The sequence below is a fragment of the Nannospalax galili genome, unplaced genomic scaffold (assembly GCF_000622305.1).
Source record: "Nannospalax galili isolate Female #2095 unplaced genomic scaffold, S.galili_v1.0 scaffold806, whole genome shotgun sequence".
Classification (NCBI taxonomy): domain Eukaryota; kingdom Metazoa; phylum Chordata; class Mammalia; order Rodentia; family Spalacidae; genus Nannospalax; species Nannospalax galili.
In genome coordinates this window covers 1429458-1449403 of record NW_008355419.1, presented here as the reverse complement: position 1 = coordinate 1449403, position 19946 = coordinate 1429458, and the positions used below count along the sequence as shown (strand labels likewise).

The window sequence follows — 19946 nt, the reverse complement described above, 5'->3', positions numbered from 1 at the left end:
GGGGGGGGGGGGGAGAGAGGAAAAAGCAAGGGATAGAGAAGAGAAAGGGTTTAGAGAGAGAGAATTATGAATCTCGCCAATGAACTCTAACTCCTGACCCCTGGGCCAAGGGTCAGTGGGGTCAGCCCACCCCAGGACAGCCCAGCAGTCAGGCCTGTCCATGTATACACATCTACTGTGGCACTTAGAGCGCCCCCACCCTGCTGCTGCTGGAGCTGGGGGAGAGGTGCCTAGGCCCCACACAGGGCAGCAGGCAGGCCTGGTCTTCCTGGGGCTGGGGCAGCACAGGGCACACGGGCTGGGCCTGTTACCTGGCACTCGCAGGTCTCAATCCCTAACTACGGAGGCAGCATGGGGAGCAGGGCAGAAAGGAGAACATGGTCAGTGTGGGGTGGGCTGGCAGATGGACAGACAGACAGGCTGGGAGGGGGTGGGAGGAGTGCAGTGGGGGCAGGTAGACTAGGTACACGTCCCTCCCACCCAGGCTGGGGCTCAGGAAACCAGCTCAGATCAGCTCTTTCACACTCCTGCTGACAAGGTGCGAGCCAGCAACTGTTAGCGGCTACAAGCCAGTGGGTGGCCAGACAGCAGCTCCACGCCATTTAGTCAACACAGGGCCCCGGGAGCACATGTATGCTCCCAGCACTGTGTTCTGAGGCCCTGACTCCGGGTTGTGAGCACCTTCCACCCTGGTCTCTGAGGGACCTCCTCTGTGGCACCTCTACAGTCCAATAGCAGACTTCCCCAGAGGGATTACACTGACAAGACAATCCCTGCATCTGGCCCTGGAGGGCAGCAGGACTGGGAGCTGGAACCTTCCCAGACCTGGGAAGGACATCAGGGCAACCGGTCAGGTCAGCCAGCAAGTAAGCCCTCGTTGAGCCCTGGCTGGACAGTACCGAGTCCCTCCACAAGTAGCTCCCAGCTCTCAGAAGGGCCATGGTGACTCAAACTCCCCTGGTCACCATCCCTTCAAAGTGCTGGGCCTCTTGGACAGAGGGGAGGGGTCTGAGGCAGACAGGCCACAGGTTAAGCCAACGGAGCAAACACAGCAGGGCCACAAGACAGCAGGCGTGGATGGCTCAGGCATGCCGGGTGTGCAGAACACGGGATGCGGAGGAATGGCAGGCCTTACCCGTGGAGAACATGGGGGAATTACTCCTCATCTCCTCCAACTTTTGAACGAACAAGGCGTTCATCTCTCCCTGTAGCGCCCCCTGCTGCCTGTGGGCACCCTCTGGCTGGCAGGGGGCCACCTTGGGGCTGCCTGGGCTGTCTGGGCTGCTGGAGTCCGAGGACACGGAGCCACCACCTGGACCCTGCCGCCGAGCCCTAGGGCCCTTGGGGGCCTCTCTGCTTCTCCCTGGGGTCGCTCGAGGGCTCAGTCTGAAGCAAGGGCCCCCCAGCGAATCCACCCGAGCCTGGGGCTGATGGCTGATGGCTGTGTACCTGCCCACAGGCCCTGGGCTGGGTGGCTGCTCCCTCGGCAGGCCCTCAACGTCCATACCGGTGCAGGAGGCCACCACGCACTTCATGCATGTGGCGGCCATCCCTGCAGGTCCAGGGCCTTCAGGGACATGCGGGGAGCGCACCTGTGCAGGGCTCCTCTCTTCCGTGGCTGCTGCTGGTGTCTTACCTCGGGGACTGCTGCCGCCTGACCTCTCGTGGGTAGGGGCCTCCAGAGCTGGGTTGGGGCTAGAGGGTACTATGTCATCAGCTGCCCCCTCGGAGCCTGCGTCCTGAGTGCCCAGGGCCAGCTCGGGGAAGCCCTTGCGTCTTGGCTTCTGGCTCTTGGTTGGGGCACTGGCTGTGCGCCGCAGGAGCCTCTGGCTAACGGAAGGCCGGGGCAGGGGCTGCCCAGCAGCATGACTGTCCAGAGAGCCTGGCTTTGGGCCGCGGAGGAACAGGCCTTTTAGACCCAGAGTCTGTTTGACCTGTAAGAAAAACAGCCCACATAGCTGGTGCCTGGACCACCTGGCCCAGCTGTGGCTGCAACCTAAGGCTTGCTCTCCAGAGGGTGAGCCTGTGGGTGCCACAGACTGACAGGAGGTATAGTGGATTGCTATACACAAGGGGCAGGGTCTCCTGGCAGCTCTACCAGGGATAGCAGGGCTTTAGCCTTCAGACTAACAACTTGTCCTTTCCCAAACTAAGGCTGGAGGCCAGAGAACCTTCACTGTGTTCTCTAATGGCTGACTTCCATCCTAGACCCTGGCCACCCACTTGTCCTTTCTTTGAGGACTTGACTGCAGCCCAAGAAAAGTTGGGGTCTGTTGTCACCATGAGTCACGTTTCCCTTGCCCCAGTGAGACCTACTCTCCCTCGGGTTCTGCCCTGCCTACTCCCCAGCTACCTTTCCTGACTCTGGAGGGCTGCCCTTCTAGGAAGCCATGAACTCCCCCAGGCAGATTCCTCCAGGTTGGCTTGTTCTCTGCCCGCATGATCCTCTGAGGCCCTCGGCTAGCTCAGTACCAGACCGGTGCCAGGCTCTTGGCCCAGACCTCTCCTGCAGTCCTCCCTCCACCCCACTTGTTTAGATCACTGCTGGAGAGGGCCAAGCAGCGGCATCTCAAGAGGGCAGAGGCCACAGCAGTCCTCCCATGCCATACACCCCTCCATCCCACAGAAGATCCCAACAACACCCACCATCCCCCAAGATGGGCCGTGCTTGTGAGTGGAGTAGCCCGGGGCCTGGAGGCCAGAGGCCCCTCTGCAGAGGCGATAGAGTGGCCAGCACTTGAATCGGCTTCCCGATTCAAGATCCCAAATCCAGTGCAATTTGGTCAATGTGGCTGGACAGCCATTTAGAAGGAGATCCAGGATTCAGGCCGGAGTGCCTACTGGGTATCACCCCCGACCCCAACCCAGACACTGGCACAGACTGAGGAAGAAGTGGGGGAGGTGAGAAATGGCAGTGTGGGCAGACAGGGAAAGGAAGGAGAGGCCAGGAAGGGAGCTGAGTGTGCAGAGAAAACCACAATAAGGAAAGGGAAGAGGGTGGGAGAGGAAGACAGGATAGACAGGCCCTTGGCCTTGGCTGAATCCTGGATCTGCCTTGTAAATGCCGCTCTCTGGCTGAGGATGGCCCAGGGGACCCAGGAACCATGTCATGATCCATGTCACATGAGCTGACAATCTCCAAAATGCTACCAAGAATCACGGATGCTAATGGGCGCGGCCTGGCATGCAGGTGGGGCGGCGGGTTACACCGTCCCGCGGCGCCGGGTACCTTTCAGACGCCTAACAAGGATGAGCTTCTAAAAGTAGACTTGGGACATAGAGAGGCCCACTGCAAGACCAAAGAGACAGAGTGAAGGCAGGTGAGGTGGCCATGGTGACCAGAGTGGGGCCTATCCAGCCCTTGGCCCTCGGAGACAGGCGTGAACGGACGGGTGATAGCATAGAACAGGACACCCACAGAGCCTCTGGGCCCATGGGTGCTGCAGGAGAGTCAGTGCTGGGTCCATTGAGACCCACACACTGTAGTTACCGACCCCTGAGGGCTGGCTATACCAGGTTATGCCCAAAGGGTGCATCAGGTTGAGAACTGGGACAGCGGGGCTCCACAGATTGAGAGCCCTTCCTGCTCTGGCCTGGAGCAGGAACACATGGGCTGGGGTTCTGGAGTAGTGGGAAAATGCAGGCAGATCCCTTCCAGGTGACCCTGGAAGTAGGTTGGGGGCGGGGCTCAGGACAAGGAAAGCCACAGGAAGGGGCTACAGTGTTCTGTCCCTGCTGAGGAGCCAAGCGGTCAGTGCTCCCAGATAGGCAGGGCCAGGAGCCACCAAGGAAGACTGGGACTAGCATTAGCAGCACACAGAGGGCAGGGAGGGAGATACCAGGGGGATCCCAGGACAGGGATGTTTGGTCCAGTTGACTGCCCGCAGCCCCCTTAGGATGTTGAGGTCAGCACTGGTGGGCTCCAGGGTCAGAGTCTCCCAACACCCCACATCATATGTTGAGGAGGAGGCCCAGGAAGGTGACTACCAGGCCCCAGTCCAGACGGGGTTACAGAGTGGGATGAGGGGCAGATACTCCCCTTTTCCAGCCTCAGATGGCCTGGGGGACAACACTCACCTTACCACTGATGTCACTAACAGCTACATGGACAAAGATAGAGGCCTCTTCCATCCCTTCCAGGTACACGTGCCGATAGCCTGGAGCAGCAGGGTCACCAGTTATCAGGGCTCTCACCCCTCCCTAGCCTGCCAAACCTTTCCTTAAAGGTCCCCAAGCCTTGAGAAGCACCAATGAGCCCAGTCCTGGGGAAACCCCTTCCCATAGGCCCAATACCTGCTCCACTTCTTGGGGCAGCCCTTGGGCATGGGTCCACCTGCAGGGACCTCTCTCTTGGGATGACCCACCCCACCCACATCTATGCAGCCAGCCTCATAGACTCCCTCCACTCCTTACCAGGCCCAGGCCCACTCACAGCATGAGGCTGAGCCCTCCCCTGTTCTGGAGCCCTTAGTCAGTTTGGGTGGGGAATTCTGGCCAGTGCTAAGTCTCCTTGATCCTGGCCTCCTCCCTACCTGGCATCATGCTGCTGAAAGCCAGTGTCCTCTGGCCAATGAAGTCACGCCCAATGGGGTCATGGTCCCAGACGAGGAAGCGAACAAGCGCGATCTCTGGCATGTGCACAGTGAATACTAATGTCTCCTCCCACATGGGGTTGAAGCCTAGAGATGGTAGGAAGAGGCCCAGCAGGCTAAGAGCTGGGGTCAAGGACTGGCACCTATGGGGCCCCAAAGTGGACAGGGCACCAAGCGGGTGGCCCCGGCCACTTCCTCTGGGGTCAGGCTCTCATATCCCACATGGGGCCTATGGCAGCCTCGAGCACAGGTTGGCATCTGGTGCCCTCACCCACTTTGGCAGGAGCCCTCACCATTGTCGTCCACCACTCGGGTCTGCTCCTTGCTGCAGTCCACAGGGAGCCCGATGACCTCCACCTCCACGAAGGGGTCGATGATCTGGGGACAGGGTGAGGGGTGGTACCGGGGACCCAGGCCCTCCCACCACCCACCTCGCCTATGTGGGCTCACCCCTACCTCCCCACGGTCACCCAGCATCGAGTCCCGTGGCTTGGGCAGCTGCTGGCCACTGATGATCCTCAAAGCCAGCTGCTTCTTTAACTGCCCGGGCAGAGGGTCCTCAGAGTTGGGGTTGAAGACGCCTGAGAGGACACAGGGGTAAGCCGAACACACAGCTTACAGCATACCCCCACCTACTGGTCTGTGGGGCTCTCACTGCAAACAGCCCCAAGAAACAGCCAAAAGCTTAGACCCGGAGTTGGAGGCCATGTCATAGTGATAGCAGGTGACTTGGCCACAGGACAGCTGGGGGCTTGCTCAGTGGGTCCAAGAGGGGATATGGTGAGGGAACAGTATGCGGGAAGAAGCCACAGGTCTGTACAGCACATTGGAAGAAGACTGTGGGGCAGAAGCAGGCTCCTGAGTGTGCCCAGCAGGGACTGAGCTCCAACATCTGGCCCTGAGTCCCACAGGACACACCAGGACCTCAGACAAATCCTGCCCCTCAATCTTATGCAGCCTAGAGCCCAGGGCCCAGCAGAAATGGAGTCCATGGAAGCACCCACTCCCACCTTCCAGGGTCCTAGTATCCCAGTCCCAGCCTGAGTCTGTCTTATGCAGCCCCCACTCCGTATCCAGCGTAGTCTCAGAGGACCCTACCCCAGCTCAAGCCCCTCACCCTGGCACATGCACAGGGGCTTGAGCACGTAGCCGCAGCTGCCGTTGGCACTGAACTTGGCTCTGTTCAGCTGCAGCATCCGCCCCTCTGACTGGTAATTCAGGGCAACTGAAGAAAAACAGGACACATGCAGGTCAGTGACTGTCCACACACTCCTGTGTGAGCTCTGGGGTTCAAAGCCTGGCACATGCTATCAGCGTAGGGGCAGGCAGGGTCTTTCCTTTGTCACCCTGGGGTCTGAAGGGTTCCACCCTGCTTGCCCAAGGCCTACAGGGATGGCCCTCCTCACCATCCCAGTTCTACCTCAGTACCCCTGCACCCACCCATCTGGCAGCCAGCATTCCAGAAAGGCTGTGGGTTGTAGTTGCTGGAGTCGACACGGTAGGAGGAGGGGTATATGCGTGAAAGCTGGTGCTGGTTAAAGCGCAGATACTGGGCAGGCTTCTGCTGAAGGATCTGGTGAGCCTTGGTCTCGCTGAAGGATGACACCTGCCAGCTGGATGCCACTGGGGCACAGACCAGCCAGGCGTGAGCTCACACAGCCTGCACCCCCCATAGCCCAACAGTCCGGGCCCCACCCGCCCCTCGGCCCTCACCCTCCGTCTCCACGTCGTGGGTGCCCACAGACTTGGTGTATTTCACCAGGTCCGAGAGGGCCCGTGACAGCTTCATGGTCTTCTTCTGCCGGGCTGTCCTGTGAGGGCGTGGTAAGGGCTACTCAGGACCCTGTGGTTACGCCCCTCCCATCCTGGGTCAGCCAGCTGTCTGGCTCTATGAGTTGGGTTCCATGGCCTGGACAGGTTCGTCTGCTCCCAGATCACATGTCCCAGGTAACCCAGGCCTCGTGGGCAATGCAGAGGTGGGGACAGGAGCCAACCCTGTTGGGGACAGACTCCCAGACCTCGATGGGACTATGGACATGGGCCTGCTGGATATGGGCTGCCATGAAGAGATCAGGAGGTCCTTGGTGCAAAGACCCTGGGTGCTTCTAAGCACCTGCAAGACAGGGGACTGAGGAGGCTTGCACAGCCAGGGGCTGCTCTGAGGAACACAGGACTTCTGGAGCACTCTGAGCCGGGGAGAAATTGGAATGACTCTCATGAAGACGCAGGGCAGTGACAATCAGCGTCTTAGTCAAGTGCGAGAGCAGAGCCAGGGCTGCCGACAGAGCAGAGGGGAGAGGCTGGGAGGGATGTTGACAGGGATGCAGACAGACAGGGACAAGACCTGGTAAGGAGAAGGGGAGGAGACAGACAGGAGGGAAAAATGGGGCCATGGGACACCATGGGGAAGATGGACGTGCAGGTATGAGACCCCAAGGAGCCCCCAGAGGTGCTGTGATAGACAATTACGCACAAGCAGGCTGGCACTATCCCAACATGGCCTGTTCTGGAAACATAGATGTCACTTTCATAGGGGCATAGGAGGCCCAGAGACAGACAGACACTACCCCCCTGTCGAGGACATAAGGTTAGAGGCCTTGAGAAGAGGGTACAGACACCAAGGCTGGATGAACCAGGCAGTGTCTGAGCCCAGGAGACCCTGAGGATGCCTCGGGACCAGCCCTTTGCCCTAGTGCCTGAACCCTGCTAGGCCATCCAGAGCCATGACCCTGGGTTGCACATGCCCTTCTGCTGTTGCCTGGAAAACAGCTCCACTTCAACTCGTGTTCAGAATGGAAATAGGGCATGGGACCTGGCACCTGCCCACCCTTAGTCCTGCCCAGCACTCAGGGAGAGCCCCCTGGGACTGGGTAGGGACACCCCTCCCCACATACACTGGGCAGGGCACTGACCCTCGGCTCTGGTTTCCTGGGGAGTCCAGGTCCTCATCCCCCTCTTCCACGCTGGCCACCTTCTTTATTTTGCTGCCTTTTTTCTGTGCAGGGAGGCAGAATTGTGACTTGGGGAGCCATGGGTCAGGCCAGGACATGCAAAGGCAGGAAAGTACAGGGTAGGGGTCTTTCTGCCCAGGTTCCTGGGTTCCCACCCAAGTCCACAGGAATCTCTGCCCTGATCCTGGAGTTCTCTCAGGCAGCCATGGGGTATTTGAATCTTGGACTTTGGCCAGTGTGAGTCAAGGGGGTAGTGGCTAGAGCCCCCTGGCCCTGGGCTCCTGACCCCAGCCACAGCCAGCAGCTAACAAGGGATGATGGTCACTCCAGATCCCCAACCCAGGACTCCTGCTGACCTTGCGCTTAGAGAAGCTGCTCAGGAGGAGACGGCTGTTCCGCCTGCTTGCCCCTGTGTCCTCCCAGGACTCCACATCCTCCTCGGCCTTGCTCTGACCCTGAGGGGTAGACAGAGGTTGAGCCCAGTCTCCAATCAGACAGGGAAGGCAGACTAGCTCCTTGGAGGCTCCAGGAAGCCTTCCCAGAGGAGGTGGACTAGACCAGGCCTGGGAGCAAGGCCACGATCTGGGGCCCGGGTAGGCAGAGCTGCTAGGGAGAAGTTCTGAGAGTCGGATTCAGAACAGCACCAGCATCCACTTACGTGCCCACACCAGTCTCCTGCAATGTATGGTTTTAAACTCAAGTAACGAGTTCCAGATTTCTTTACCATGGATGGAGACCGCGTATTAGGAGCAGCTGCATCTGTAATACTCTTCAGCTGGCCTGCTTACATCACCCTTTTTGAAGATCCCCACAACCCTGATGCCCCGCCTGCTATGCAGCATGAATTAGAGTCATAATCCCAGATATGGCAGGCAAAGGGAGTCTGGGAAGCACAGGGCAGGGCTACCAAGCCCCTGGGCACGGGGCAGGCCTACCAAGCCCCTAGGCACGGGGCAGGTCTACCAAGCCCCTGGGCACGGGGCAGGCCTACCAAGCCCCTGGGCACGGGGCAGGCCTACCAAGCCCCTGGGCACGGGGCAGGCCTACCAAGCCCCTGGGCACGGGGCTGGCCTACCAAGCCCCTGGGCACGGGGCAGGACTACCAAGCCCCTGGGCATGGGGTGGGCACACCCAGGCTCCTTGTCCCTCCCAGCCCTGGCCTAAGGGCCCCAGGCTCCTTCCTAGAAGCTTGTTCACACCAGGGCTGCGGAGAAGAGATTGTACCCACGCACTTGCCTTTCCCAGGCTACTGTGGCTATCACCACCTACTCCCCCCAACTCTTCAACAGAAGCCCACAAACTCAGGGCAGCACCACCCTGGGGTGACCCACACTGTTTTGTCCCCTACCCCAGGTAGGGGCTGGCTTCTGTCAGACACAGGGCAGTCATATGCCTGCAGCCAGGGATCATGACAGAGAGGGGCATCAAGAGGACAAATGTACTACATGCATGCATGCACTATGCATGAGAACTGTCTGCACACAGCTGTGTGAATCCCCAAACACCCACATGGTCATATCTTCATAAAACACGGATGCACTGCACACAGCCTGATACACTCACCAAAGGACACTCTTGAACATGGACATGGACAGTCCTGTACACAGCATGGACCCCTGCACACATCATGGACCCTGCATACACCATGGACTGCTGCATGTAGCATGAACCCTGCACACACCATGGACTCCTGGACACATCATGGACCCTGCACATACCATGAACCTGCACACACCATGATCCCTGAACACACCATGGACTCTTGCACACACCATGGACTCTGCACACACCATGAATCCTACACACATCATGGGCTCCTGCACACATCATGGACCCTGCACACACCATGAACCTGCACACATCATGGACCCTGCACACACCATGAACCTGCACACACCATGGACCTGAACACATCATGAACCCTGCACACACCATGGACTCCTGAACACACCATAGACCCTGCACACACCATGAACCTGCACACATCATGGACCCTGCATGCACTATGTACTGCAGCACACCATGGACCCTACACACACCATGGACTCCTGCACACATCATGGACCCTGAACACAGAGTGAATTCTGCACACACCATGGACCCTGCACACATCATGGACTCTGAACACACCATCAACCTGCACAAACCATGGACTCCTGCATACATCATGGACCCTGCATATACCATGAACCCCGCACACACCATGGATCCTGCACACACCATGGACCCTACACACATCATGGACCCTGCACACACCATGGACTCCTGCATACACCATGGACCCTGTACACATCATGGACCCTGCACACATCATGGACCCTGCACACACCATGGACTCCTGCATACACCATGGACCCTGTACACATCATGGACCCTGCACACATTATGGACCCTGCACACACCATGGACTCCTGCATACACCATGGACCCTGTACACATCATGGACCCTGCACACATTATGGACCCTGCACACACCATGGACTCCTGCATACACCATGGACCCTGTACACATCATGGACCCTGCACACATTATGGACCCTGCACACACCATGGACTCCTGCATACACCATGGACCCTGTACACATCATGGACCCTGCACACATTATGGACCCTGCACACACCATGGACTCCTGCATACACCATGGACCCTGTACACATCATGGACCCTGCACACATTATGGACCCTGCACACACCATGGACTCCTGCATACACCATGGACCCTGTACACATCATGGACCCTGCACACATTATGGACCCTGCACACACCATGGACTCCTGCATACACCATGGACCCTGTACACATCATGGACCCTGCACACATTATGGACCCTGCACACACCATGGACTCCTGCATACACCATGGACCCTGTACACATCATGGACCCTGCACACATTATGGACCCTGCACACACCATGGACTCCTGCATACACCATGGACCCTGTACACATCATGGACCCTGCACACATTATGGACCCTGCACACACCATGGACTCCTGCATACACCATGGACCCTGTACACATCATGGACCCTGCACACATTATGGACCCTGCACACACCATGGACTCCTGCATACACCATGGACCCTGTACACATCATGGACCCTGCACACATTATGGACCCTGCACACACCATGGACTCCTGCATACACCATGGACCCTGTACACATCATGGACCCTGCACACATTATGGACCCTGCACACACCATGGACTCCTGCATACACCATGGACCCTGTACACATCATGGACCCTGCACACATTATGGACCCTGCACACACCATGGACTCCTGCATACACCATGGACCCTGTACACATCATGGACCCTGCACACATTATGGACCCTGCACACACCATGGACTCCTGCATACACCATGGACCCTGTACACATCATGGACCCTGCACACATTATGGACCCTGCACACACCATGGACTCCTGCATACACCATGGACCCTGTACACATCATGGACCCTGCACACATTATGGACCCTGCACACACCATGGACTCCTGCATACACCATGGACCCTGTACACATCATGGACCCTGCACACATTATGGACCCTGCACACACCATGGACTCCTGCATACACCATGGACCCTGTACACATCATGGACCCTGCACACATTATGGACCCTGCACACACCATGGACTCCTGCATACACCATGGACCCTGTACACATCATGGACCCTGCACACATTATGGACCCTGCACACACCATGGACTCCTGCATACACCATGGACCCTGTACACATCATGGACCCTGCACACATTATGGACCCTGCACACACCATGGACTCCTGCATACACCATGGACCCTGTACACATCATGGACCCTGCACACATTATGGACCCTGCACACACCATGGACTCCTGCATACACCATGGACCCTGTACACATCATGGACCCTGCACACATTATGGACCCTGCACACACCATGGACACTGCACATACCATGAACCCTGAACACACCATGGACCCTGCACACCTCATGGACCCTGCACACACCATGAACCTGCACACACCATGGACCCTACACACATCATGGGCCCTGAACACATCATGGACCCTACACATACCATGGACCCTGCACACACCATGGACTCCTGCACACACCATGGACCCTGCACACATCATGGACCCTGCACACATCATAGACCCTGCACACCTCATGGACCCTGCACACACCATGGACACTGCACACACCATGGACACTGCACATACCATGAACCCTGAACACACCATGGACCCTACACACATCATGGACCCTGCACACATCATAGACCCTGCACACACCATGAACCTGCACACACCATGGACCCTACACACACCATGGACCCTGCACACACCATGGACCCTGCACACACCATGGACACTGCACACACCATGGACACTGCACATACCATGAACCCTGAACACACCATGGACCCTACACACATCATGGACCCTGCACACACCATGGACTCCTGCAAACACCATGCACTCCTGCACACATCATGGACTCCTGAAAACACCATGCACTCCTGCGCACACCATGGACCCTGCACACACCATGGACACTGCACACACCATGGACCCTGCACACACCATGGACTCCTGCAAACACCATGCACTCTTGCACACACCACGGACCCTACACACACCATGGACCCTGCACACACCATGGACCCTGCACACATCATGGACCCTGCACACACCATGAACCTGCACACACCATGGACACTGCACACACCATGGACACTGCACACATCATGAACCTGTACACACCATGGACTCCTGCACACACCATGGACCCTGCACACACCATGAACCCTGCACACATCATGAACCTGTACACACCATGGACTCCTGCACACACCAGGGACCCTGTACACACCATGAACACTTCTGCATACCCTTGCAAATGTACGTGGATGTGCCAGAGGTGCTACAAGAGCCTCCTCTAGTCCCTAACCACAGAGAACTCTCAGCTCTCAGCCACCCTCTCAGCAAAGCACTTCCTGTCCCCTGATCTCTTCCTATGCTACCCTGCCCTGGTACCACTTCATCAGACACGTGGGAAGCAAGCACATCCTCTCACTAGTCTGGTTGTTGTGATTATGGCTCAAAGCAATTGCCAGCTTCCTTGAACCCTGACTCGTCCACTCTCTTGGGGGGTCAGTAGCAGCTGTGGCCAGCCTTTCCTGATGCCCAGAGTGACCCTGTGGCCATGTCAGCCACACACTTCCAGTCCATAGGCTCCAGAGATAGCTCTTTTGTAGCCAATATAGCGGGGTTATCTGTGCCCTGCATGTCCTTTAGAGACAATGGCCTATCAGCAACCAGTGATGCTGGCCTGCTTTCCTCTTAATTCCTGGATATGTGCAGGGAGAGGCCCTGCACATGTACTGCATACCCTTGCACATGCAGCTTTACTTATGTACTGGGAACCCTGTGAAGCTGACATGTCTCAAAGTTCTTTAAGTATTATTTATTCCAACTGCTACCATCACCGAGCCTTGAAGGAAAAATCTGCACATAACTGAGAGCAGCGGGCATGTGCTCACCAGCCACAGTCCACATAGCAAGGCCAGGCTGTCAGTCTGGCAGCACCGTGCACAGGAAGCAGGCCCACCTGGCCACCCTCAGGGACTGCGAGCATCTTGTCATAGTGTGAGCTTGGGGCAAAGTAGCCCAGACAGCATCAGAGGGTCCCCTCCATAGACAAGACCAGCAGCTGAGTCACCATCACCAGCAGAGAACACCCTGAGCTGGGGCCACCCTGAGGGGCAGGGCTGGTGGCACCGGCCAGCACCCTCTGGAGTTATGCTCAGCATTTCTTGTGGGGTACCTTCTGTCCCCTAGGTATTTATTTGCTGCTCCTAAGGCCTCCTGCTCTCGCATAAAGACCCCTGAGCCTGGCCTTGTGTCCTCAGATTTACGCACAGAGGGGGTGATACCTAGTCCAGAGCACAGAAAGGCTGAAGTGCCTCATGGTAGGACTTTCTATCCCCATGACAACCCTACAGAGATACACCCCTTTCTTCCTTGATAACCCCCAAGAAGTTCCCTGGCAGACCGAGTTCCTACCCCATGATCCTCCTGTCTCTAACTTAGCCAGCTCCACTACATATACCCTTCCTGCTTATCCCTTACAGGCTGTCCTAGAGAGCTTGGAGATGCTGTCAGGATGGGGCTCCAAACTTCAACCTCCAACCTCAGCAAAGCCCCTCTTCCTCCTCCTCTCTGAGTACAGGTGCCCAATGGCTTTTCATGCATGAGGTTGCTGGGCCAGGCTGTGCTACTGTCCCCAAGTGCCCTTCTTGTTGGCCAAGAAAAGCAGAGAATAGAGCCAACCCCCACCTGGCTGAGCACAGTATTAGGTGGGCTACACCCTCTCGCCTAAATGTCTGGGAGCTAAAAATAGAGGGCTGTGGGCATGGGACCTATGTGAGCCACCTGGACAGAGCTGCCTGAGCCCTCCAGGGCTGTGGGTGGACACACAAACACCCATCTCTAAAAATACTGGTCCCAGTAGGGGAAGGTACAGCCTCAGCTGGGAGAAACCCCCTTCTGGCCATTCCCAAGGGCCTTGGAAACAGCACAAAGTGAGTCCAGTGCCACATGAAGGGTAGGGCAGGGCAAGGAAGACTGTCTGGGGACTGGGGGCCTCTCAGCCTTCTCACCCTGCAGATGCCCGGCCCAGCTGAGAGGCCGGCTGCCTGGCCCATCATTGCCACCACAGCCAGCTGCTACATGGCTCCTTCATTCCAGACACTTAGCTGATGCACCTGTCCTTCAAGCTTGGCTTGCTGCCCCCACCAGAGGCACACTGACTGCAAAGCCTGGTCAAGTCTGCCTGGCACCTGCTCCCACCCCCGCCTCATCACACCTGCCATGGTGGTCTCTGATGGCCAGTCTGTGTATCTCCCCGGGGACACAGCTCTGGGTTGATCTGGGTGAGGGGCAGTTCCCAGAACTGGCTGAGCTCTGAGACCCTGCCGTCCACCCCTCTGTCACTTCTGAGATCCTCACCAAGGTGGGCAATTTTCAAAGTCCCTTCCAAGAGAAGTAGCAAGTATCCAAGGGACTACCTGACCACTTGTAAAAATTGTGTTAATGTACTGCAGGTATGTACATATGTGAACACTGCATAGGTTTGCGTGTACATAAATGTGTATAGGAATGTAGTTGTGTGTGTTATGCATGCATGGGTGCACATGTATGCATGTGTACATGTGTGCATGCAGGTATGGGTAGGTATAAGTGCTGTTATAGGTGTGTATGGATATAGCTATACATCCATGTGTGTGTGAGTGTTGTACATGTGTATGTTTGGGTGTAGGTACAGGTATATGTGTGTGTACACAGATGTATGTGTATACACAAGTGTGTTATCCATATATGCATATACATACTTCTGTTCATCGGTACTTATATGTGCAGATATGTATGCCCACACATGCTCTGGGGCCCTCAGCTGGCCCACAGGTTGGCTGTTCGTGAAATATCTGTCAGCAACAGGGGTCTCACCTTCTTGGCCTCTGCTCTGTGCCCAAGTTTTCTGGATGGGGACAGCGTGGAGACAGTGAAGTCACTGGGGTCTTCACAATCACGGATCTTCGACTCCTTGATCAGAGAATCCAGTTTCTTCTTAGCAATGTTTTCCACACGCTTCCGATTGGTGGAGGCCTGCCAAAGCCAGAGGTCAGTCCACTGGCACCTGTCCCCAGCCCAGTGAGCAGCAGAGGGGAACAGTCTTCAAAGTCCCTGTACACAAACTGTGCACACAAGGCACAGAGGCTATGATTCGCCCCACCTGTAGGTAGCTACAGGTAGGCATATGCGATCCCTTCAATATAGTGCTGCCTGGCGAGCAGAGCACATAGCTGGCAGGTCCAAGCCCAGTGAGCCTCTGAAAGAGGTCAGGGCACTCCACCCCTACAGATAGCACAGGATCCGAGGCCCAAACGTTGGCCGCCATGCACCTCGATGGGAAAGCAAGAGCAGGGCAGATTTTAGGGGAGCCTGCAGTCCTGGCCAAGCACCCTTCTCTAAGGAAAGAGCCCCAGCGAGGCCCTGATGTACTTGGAGAGCTTGAGGAAGGACTTGGGTCTGGGGCACCAGGACTGTCCTGGGTACCTGGGTTGGTGTGGCCACTAAGGATGTCACAGTCATAAGCTCTGTCACCACCCCGGGTCATCCAGAGACCTGTGCGGGCACACCCAAAACAGGAGGAATCTGCTGCCTCAGGACTTTCTGAAACAATTAGCCAGCTCTGGCCCAGAGGCCTCAGGCACAATTATTTTCCCATTTAACAGCTCCTCAGAGAGAAATAGAGTCTTCATTGCCACACAGCAGCTTAAAGCTGCACCCAGAGGAGAGAAGACCCAGTTACAGAGCCCCACCTCCACACAGCTCCCCCCTCCCAGCAGAGCCCCTTGCAGATGGCTCAGGCTTCCTCCACAGCTCCCAGCCATGGACCAGGCCAGCCACAGTGAAGACGCAGAGTCCTCTGTGATAATGACCACTAGAGGGACCTGCCTACAGGAGGTCTTAGCATTGAAGTTGGCCTTGGAGTTGGCATTGGTACTGGGCCTGAGGGTAGCTGGGCAGGGCCACTGGCCACCCAGAGTCCTGCTTGGATTGGTCAGGAAGCCGAGGGATTCTGAGTAGGAGTATGGCAAGGACAGGTATGAGTGCAAGAGGGCCATGGTGTGGAACCCATGGTGAGGACAGATCTTCCCCCATTGCTGTCCAGACTCACCGAAGGGCTAAGAGGATTGGGCCAAGGTCAAAGACAAAACCCAAGACTCAGCTCAAGAATGGGAACCGAAATGGGACGATAGTAGATGTGGCCTGCTGGTTAGACATGGGGTTCGTGTATCTTGTGTGGAGGGCAGGGGAGGGAGAAGAGCATCATAGTGAATTCCTTAAAGGCCAGGCAGCTTTGCACACCATGCCAGCATTTACCTTATGTCCATCCCTTCTGGTTGCCACCCTTCCTAGGTTAACCTGACAGCCAGGACAAGAGGCTGCTCTTGGGGACCACAGGCTTCCCATCCCCAGGCCCTCAAGCAGAGCTCCTGGCCCACTCACATCCCCATTGAGGAGCTTGCAGTCATCATCAATCTCATCGGCACTGTCCTCATCAGACACCTCGCCTTCCTCTGCATCCTCGCTGATATTGGCCGGGAGCTTCTTCCCCTAGGGGAGGAGGCAGATAATGGGAGAGAAGCCCTGAAGGAAGTATGGGGGATCCAGTGACTGGTACCTACAAGGAGCAGCAGCAAGAGACGAGGGCCTTTCCCAAGCTCATTCTTGGAATCTCAGGCCATACTTGTGGCAACATAACACAGGGAAACACCTCGGTGACCTCTGGTGGTCCCAAACCATGTGGTTACTGTAGTAAAACTAAGGCCAAGTCAGGGGCATGGCTTGCTTGAAGCCCCCCTCTCCCATCTGTCTATAATGCTCCAATTTGGCCCAGGTCAGAGTCAGCGTGATGATGGTCCACAGAGCTCACCTTCACCAAGATCTTGCCCTTGAGCATCTGTGGAGAAGGTAGCATGGTGGTATCCTCACTGCTCACCGAGGACAGATCCAACTTGTCCCCGAGGATGTCAGTCAGATACTGAGCCATCTTCTTCTGCTGGACAACACTACAGTGGTTCTCAATGGACAGGATCACTGGGTATCTGAGAGGAGATGGGAGAGGCCAGGACCCCAGAGAATGACTAAGCCCCACACCTGTAGGTATACAGGCCATTTACATCACTGAATGATGAGGTGGCTGTGCCAAACTTGAGGTGAAAGATCTGCCATCTGCTTTAAGAGTGGCCCACCAATAAGTTTGGTTTTTGTTCTGTTTTGTTTTTGACAGGGTCTCCATTAGCCCCAGCCATCCTGGAACTCACTATGTAAACCAGGCTAGCCTTGATCTCACAGAGATCTGCTGCGTCTGCCTCCTGAGTGCTGGGTTTAAAGGCGTGTGCTACCACACCTGGTGTATCCACTAATAACTTTGGAAGACAAATGAGTAGATGAGAAAGAAGCTGAGAGACTTTAGGGACCAGTAAAGAGGGAAACAGACAATTACAAACTCCAGGAGAACAAAAGGAAATGTTTGAAAAGGTCATGGTTTAAGAATGTCGTGTATTAAATGAGATATGATTTTTCTGGCACCCAGCTCAGATGTGTTATGTAAGATGGATGGGGTTGTTCATTTGCTAAGAGAAGACATGAAGTTGTGGGTGGGGGGTAGGGGATGTGAGGGTGGAGATGGAGGAGGAGGTCTGAATATAATAAAAATTCATTGTATGGAATTCTTGAATCAATAAAATTTCTCTTAAACTTAAAAAATGTCGTATTAAATAAAGTAGAAAATTCATTGTATGAAATTCTTGAGTCAATAAAATTTCTCTTAAACTTAAAAATTGTCATGTATTAAATAAAGTAGAAAAATTAGACTTTGAGAAACATAATCTCTTTGACCTTGACTCTGAATGGCCCTGGGGTTCTGCACTGGCCCCATAAAGGAGACAAATGGCATCAGGCAGAACAGTTATACCTGCTCAGTGCGGCATGGGGAATGCGCCACGGGGCTTTTCAGTAGCAACTCTTCAGCTTTGTTTATTTTTAACCATGTGCACATTTTACTTAGATTTCTGCCAAAGGCAATCATGATCCTTTTAGAAAATGTAGTAAGAAGTGGGCAGCCATGTGATGTGGAGCGGGCCAACGGAGAGCAGGATGACATGATTTATCTCCCCATCTCTCAGGCAAGAGACAGAAGACTGAAGCCCAGGTCCTGGGGGACATTGCACCTGCAAAGGTGACACCCTCACATGGAAGTGGACTCCTGGCAGTTACAGGACACCTGTGCATCCCGGCTGCCCTGGCCCTGCAACACCCTCCCCACCTGCAATCCCAGGGGCGGCCTCACTGCCACCTGCAGCCGTTTGTCTCCTAAATCCATTTGGCTGCTTCGTCCCCCCATTCCATCAGCTCCTCCCTGTTCAGAGTCTCTTGTTCAGCCAAGGTAAGCAAGGAGGCTGCCTTCTATTTACAGAAACCAAATTAGATTTCTCTCAGTAGTATCTTCAACCACAGCTGAGTGACAGCAAATTGAGTCTGGATACAGTGGCTTCCTGGGGGTAATTAGTGCTAGAGCCACCATTTCCGTGGGCAGCTGAGACCAGAGATTGCCATTATGTGTATGTGGACAGACTACAGGCACATGATCATGCTGTGTCCACTCCTGTACATACCGCCAAAACTCCCCTTCCCTTCTCCTCAAAGAGAAACCTCTAAACAAAGCCTGACCACTGGAAACGACACGGGGAAGGGAAAAAGCCAGACCCTGGATGCCTTTCCCTTCTGCCTCCAGGCCAGTTCCCAGACCTGGCCACCCACTCATTCTTTTTTTATTATTAAATGTATTTAGCTTTATTTTATGTGTATGAGTGTTTGCCTGCATGTATGTAAGTGTACCCTTGTCATGCAATGCCAGAAGAGGGCAGAAGAAGGTATCAGATCCCCTGGAGCTGGAGTTACAGGCAGCTGTTAGCCACCATGGGTGCTAAGAACCAAACCTGGGTCTTCTGGAAGAGCAGCCAGTGCTCTTAACTCCTGAGCCAGTGCTCCAGACCAACTCATTCACTCCTTGTCTGTTGTTTGTTTTTCAGCAGGGTCTCCCTTGTCACCACAGCTGGTCTGGAGCTCACTACATAGACCAGGGCTGACCTCAATCTCACAGAGATCCACCTGCCTCCGACTCCCAAGTGCTGGGGCTAAAGGCACGCACAACTCACTCATTCTTGATGAAGGCGTATTTGTTGATGGTTTCAATGACGTCTTTGAAAAGGATCTTGGAGGTCAGAGTATAACCATGGTGCACAATGGGTTCTCCATCAGGCCCGTCCCAGCAGTCCACTGTGGACAAGCAGACCCTGGTTATCCCACATGAGCCTGGGCAGAATGAGCCCCTGGATTACAAAGGAGGGGGCTCTGTCCTTTCACTCACTGATGACTCCTCAAGCCTACCCTGCCTCCTACAGGAGGCACCATCCCACAGCCAAGGCTGGTCCCCTGGGAGTGGGGTTGGGTACAGTAGGGGTCGGGGAAGCCTAAGTCCGGGACTATTCACCCTCCACACAGCGGCAGCCAGCCTGTAGGACCCAGGCATACATGTCCACACGAGACTGGGACATGAGCTGGTCACCCACGAGGTAGGTGTTATGCGATGAGGTGATGAAGTAGTGACTCAGCGGCCGCGTCATGTCCTGGTGTACACCATGGTGCTCGGGGTTGAAGATGTCACCAGCCGGGCTCCTCGTGTAGTTGGTAAAGCCTGCAGCGTAGCACAGGGGTGTAGCACAAGGGAGCTCCGTCACTGGGCTCAGCTCCTGACCACCTTCCCCACA

General features: G+C 55.7%; 1 protein-coding gene across 5 annotated transcripts in view; it reads right to left on the bottom strand.

Moving 5' to 3' along the window:
* The window catches only part of Plch2 (phospholipase C eta 2), a 62885-nt gene that overhangs the window by 1977 nt on the left and 40962 nt on the right, over positions 1 to 19946 (bottom strand). For 3 of the 5 annotated variants that reach the window (XM_008852645.2, XM_008852644.1, XM_008852646.3), the window contains exons 7-21: positions 19670 to 19873; positions 19335 to 19455; positions 17048 to 17219; positions 16621 to 16728; positions 15055 to 15213; positions 7900 to 7998; positions 7505 to 7587; positions 6306 to 6403; positions 6033 to 6215; positions 5710 to 5817; positions 5049 to 5173; positions 4886 to 4970; positions 4533 to 4679; positions 4078 to 4157; positions 1637 to 1934 (exon numbers count right to left, since the gene is read on the bottom strand). In XM_008852645.2, coding sequence (XP_008850867.1) covers positions 1637 to 1934; positions 4078 to 4157; positions 4533 to 4679; positions 4886 to 4970; positions 5049 to 5173; positions 5710 to 5817; positions 6033 to 6215; positions 6306 to 6403; positions 7505 to 7587; positions 7900 to 7998; positions 15055 to 15213; positions 16621 to 16728; positions 17048 to 17219; positions 19335 to 19455; positions 19670 to 19873 — 2070 coding nt within the window. Of the gene's footprint in view, positions 1 to 311; positions 339 to 1135; positions 1935 to 4077; positions 4158 to 4532; positions 4680 to 4885; positions 4971 to 5048; positions 5174 to 5709; positions 5818 to 6032; positions 6216 to 6305; positions 6404 to 7504; positions 7588 to 7899; positions 7999 to 15054; positions 15214 to 16620; positions 16729 to 17047; positions 17220 to 19334; positions 19456 to 19669; positions 19874 to 19946 lie in introns of all 5 variants that reach the window. The other 2 variants (XM_008852649.1, XM_008852650.1) reach the window with 2 other exon arrangements.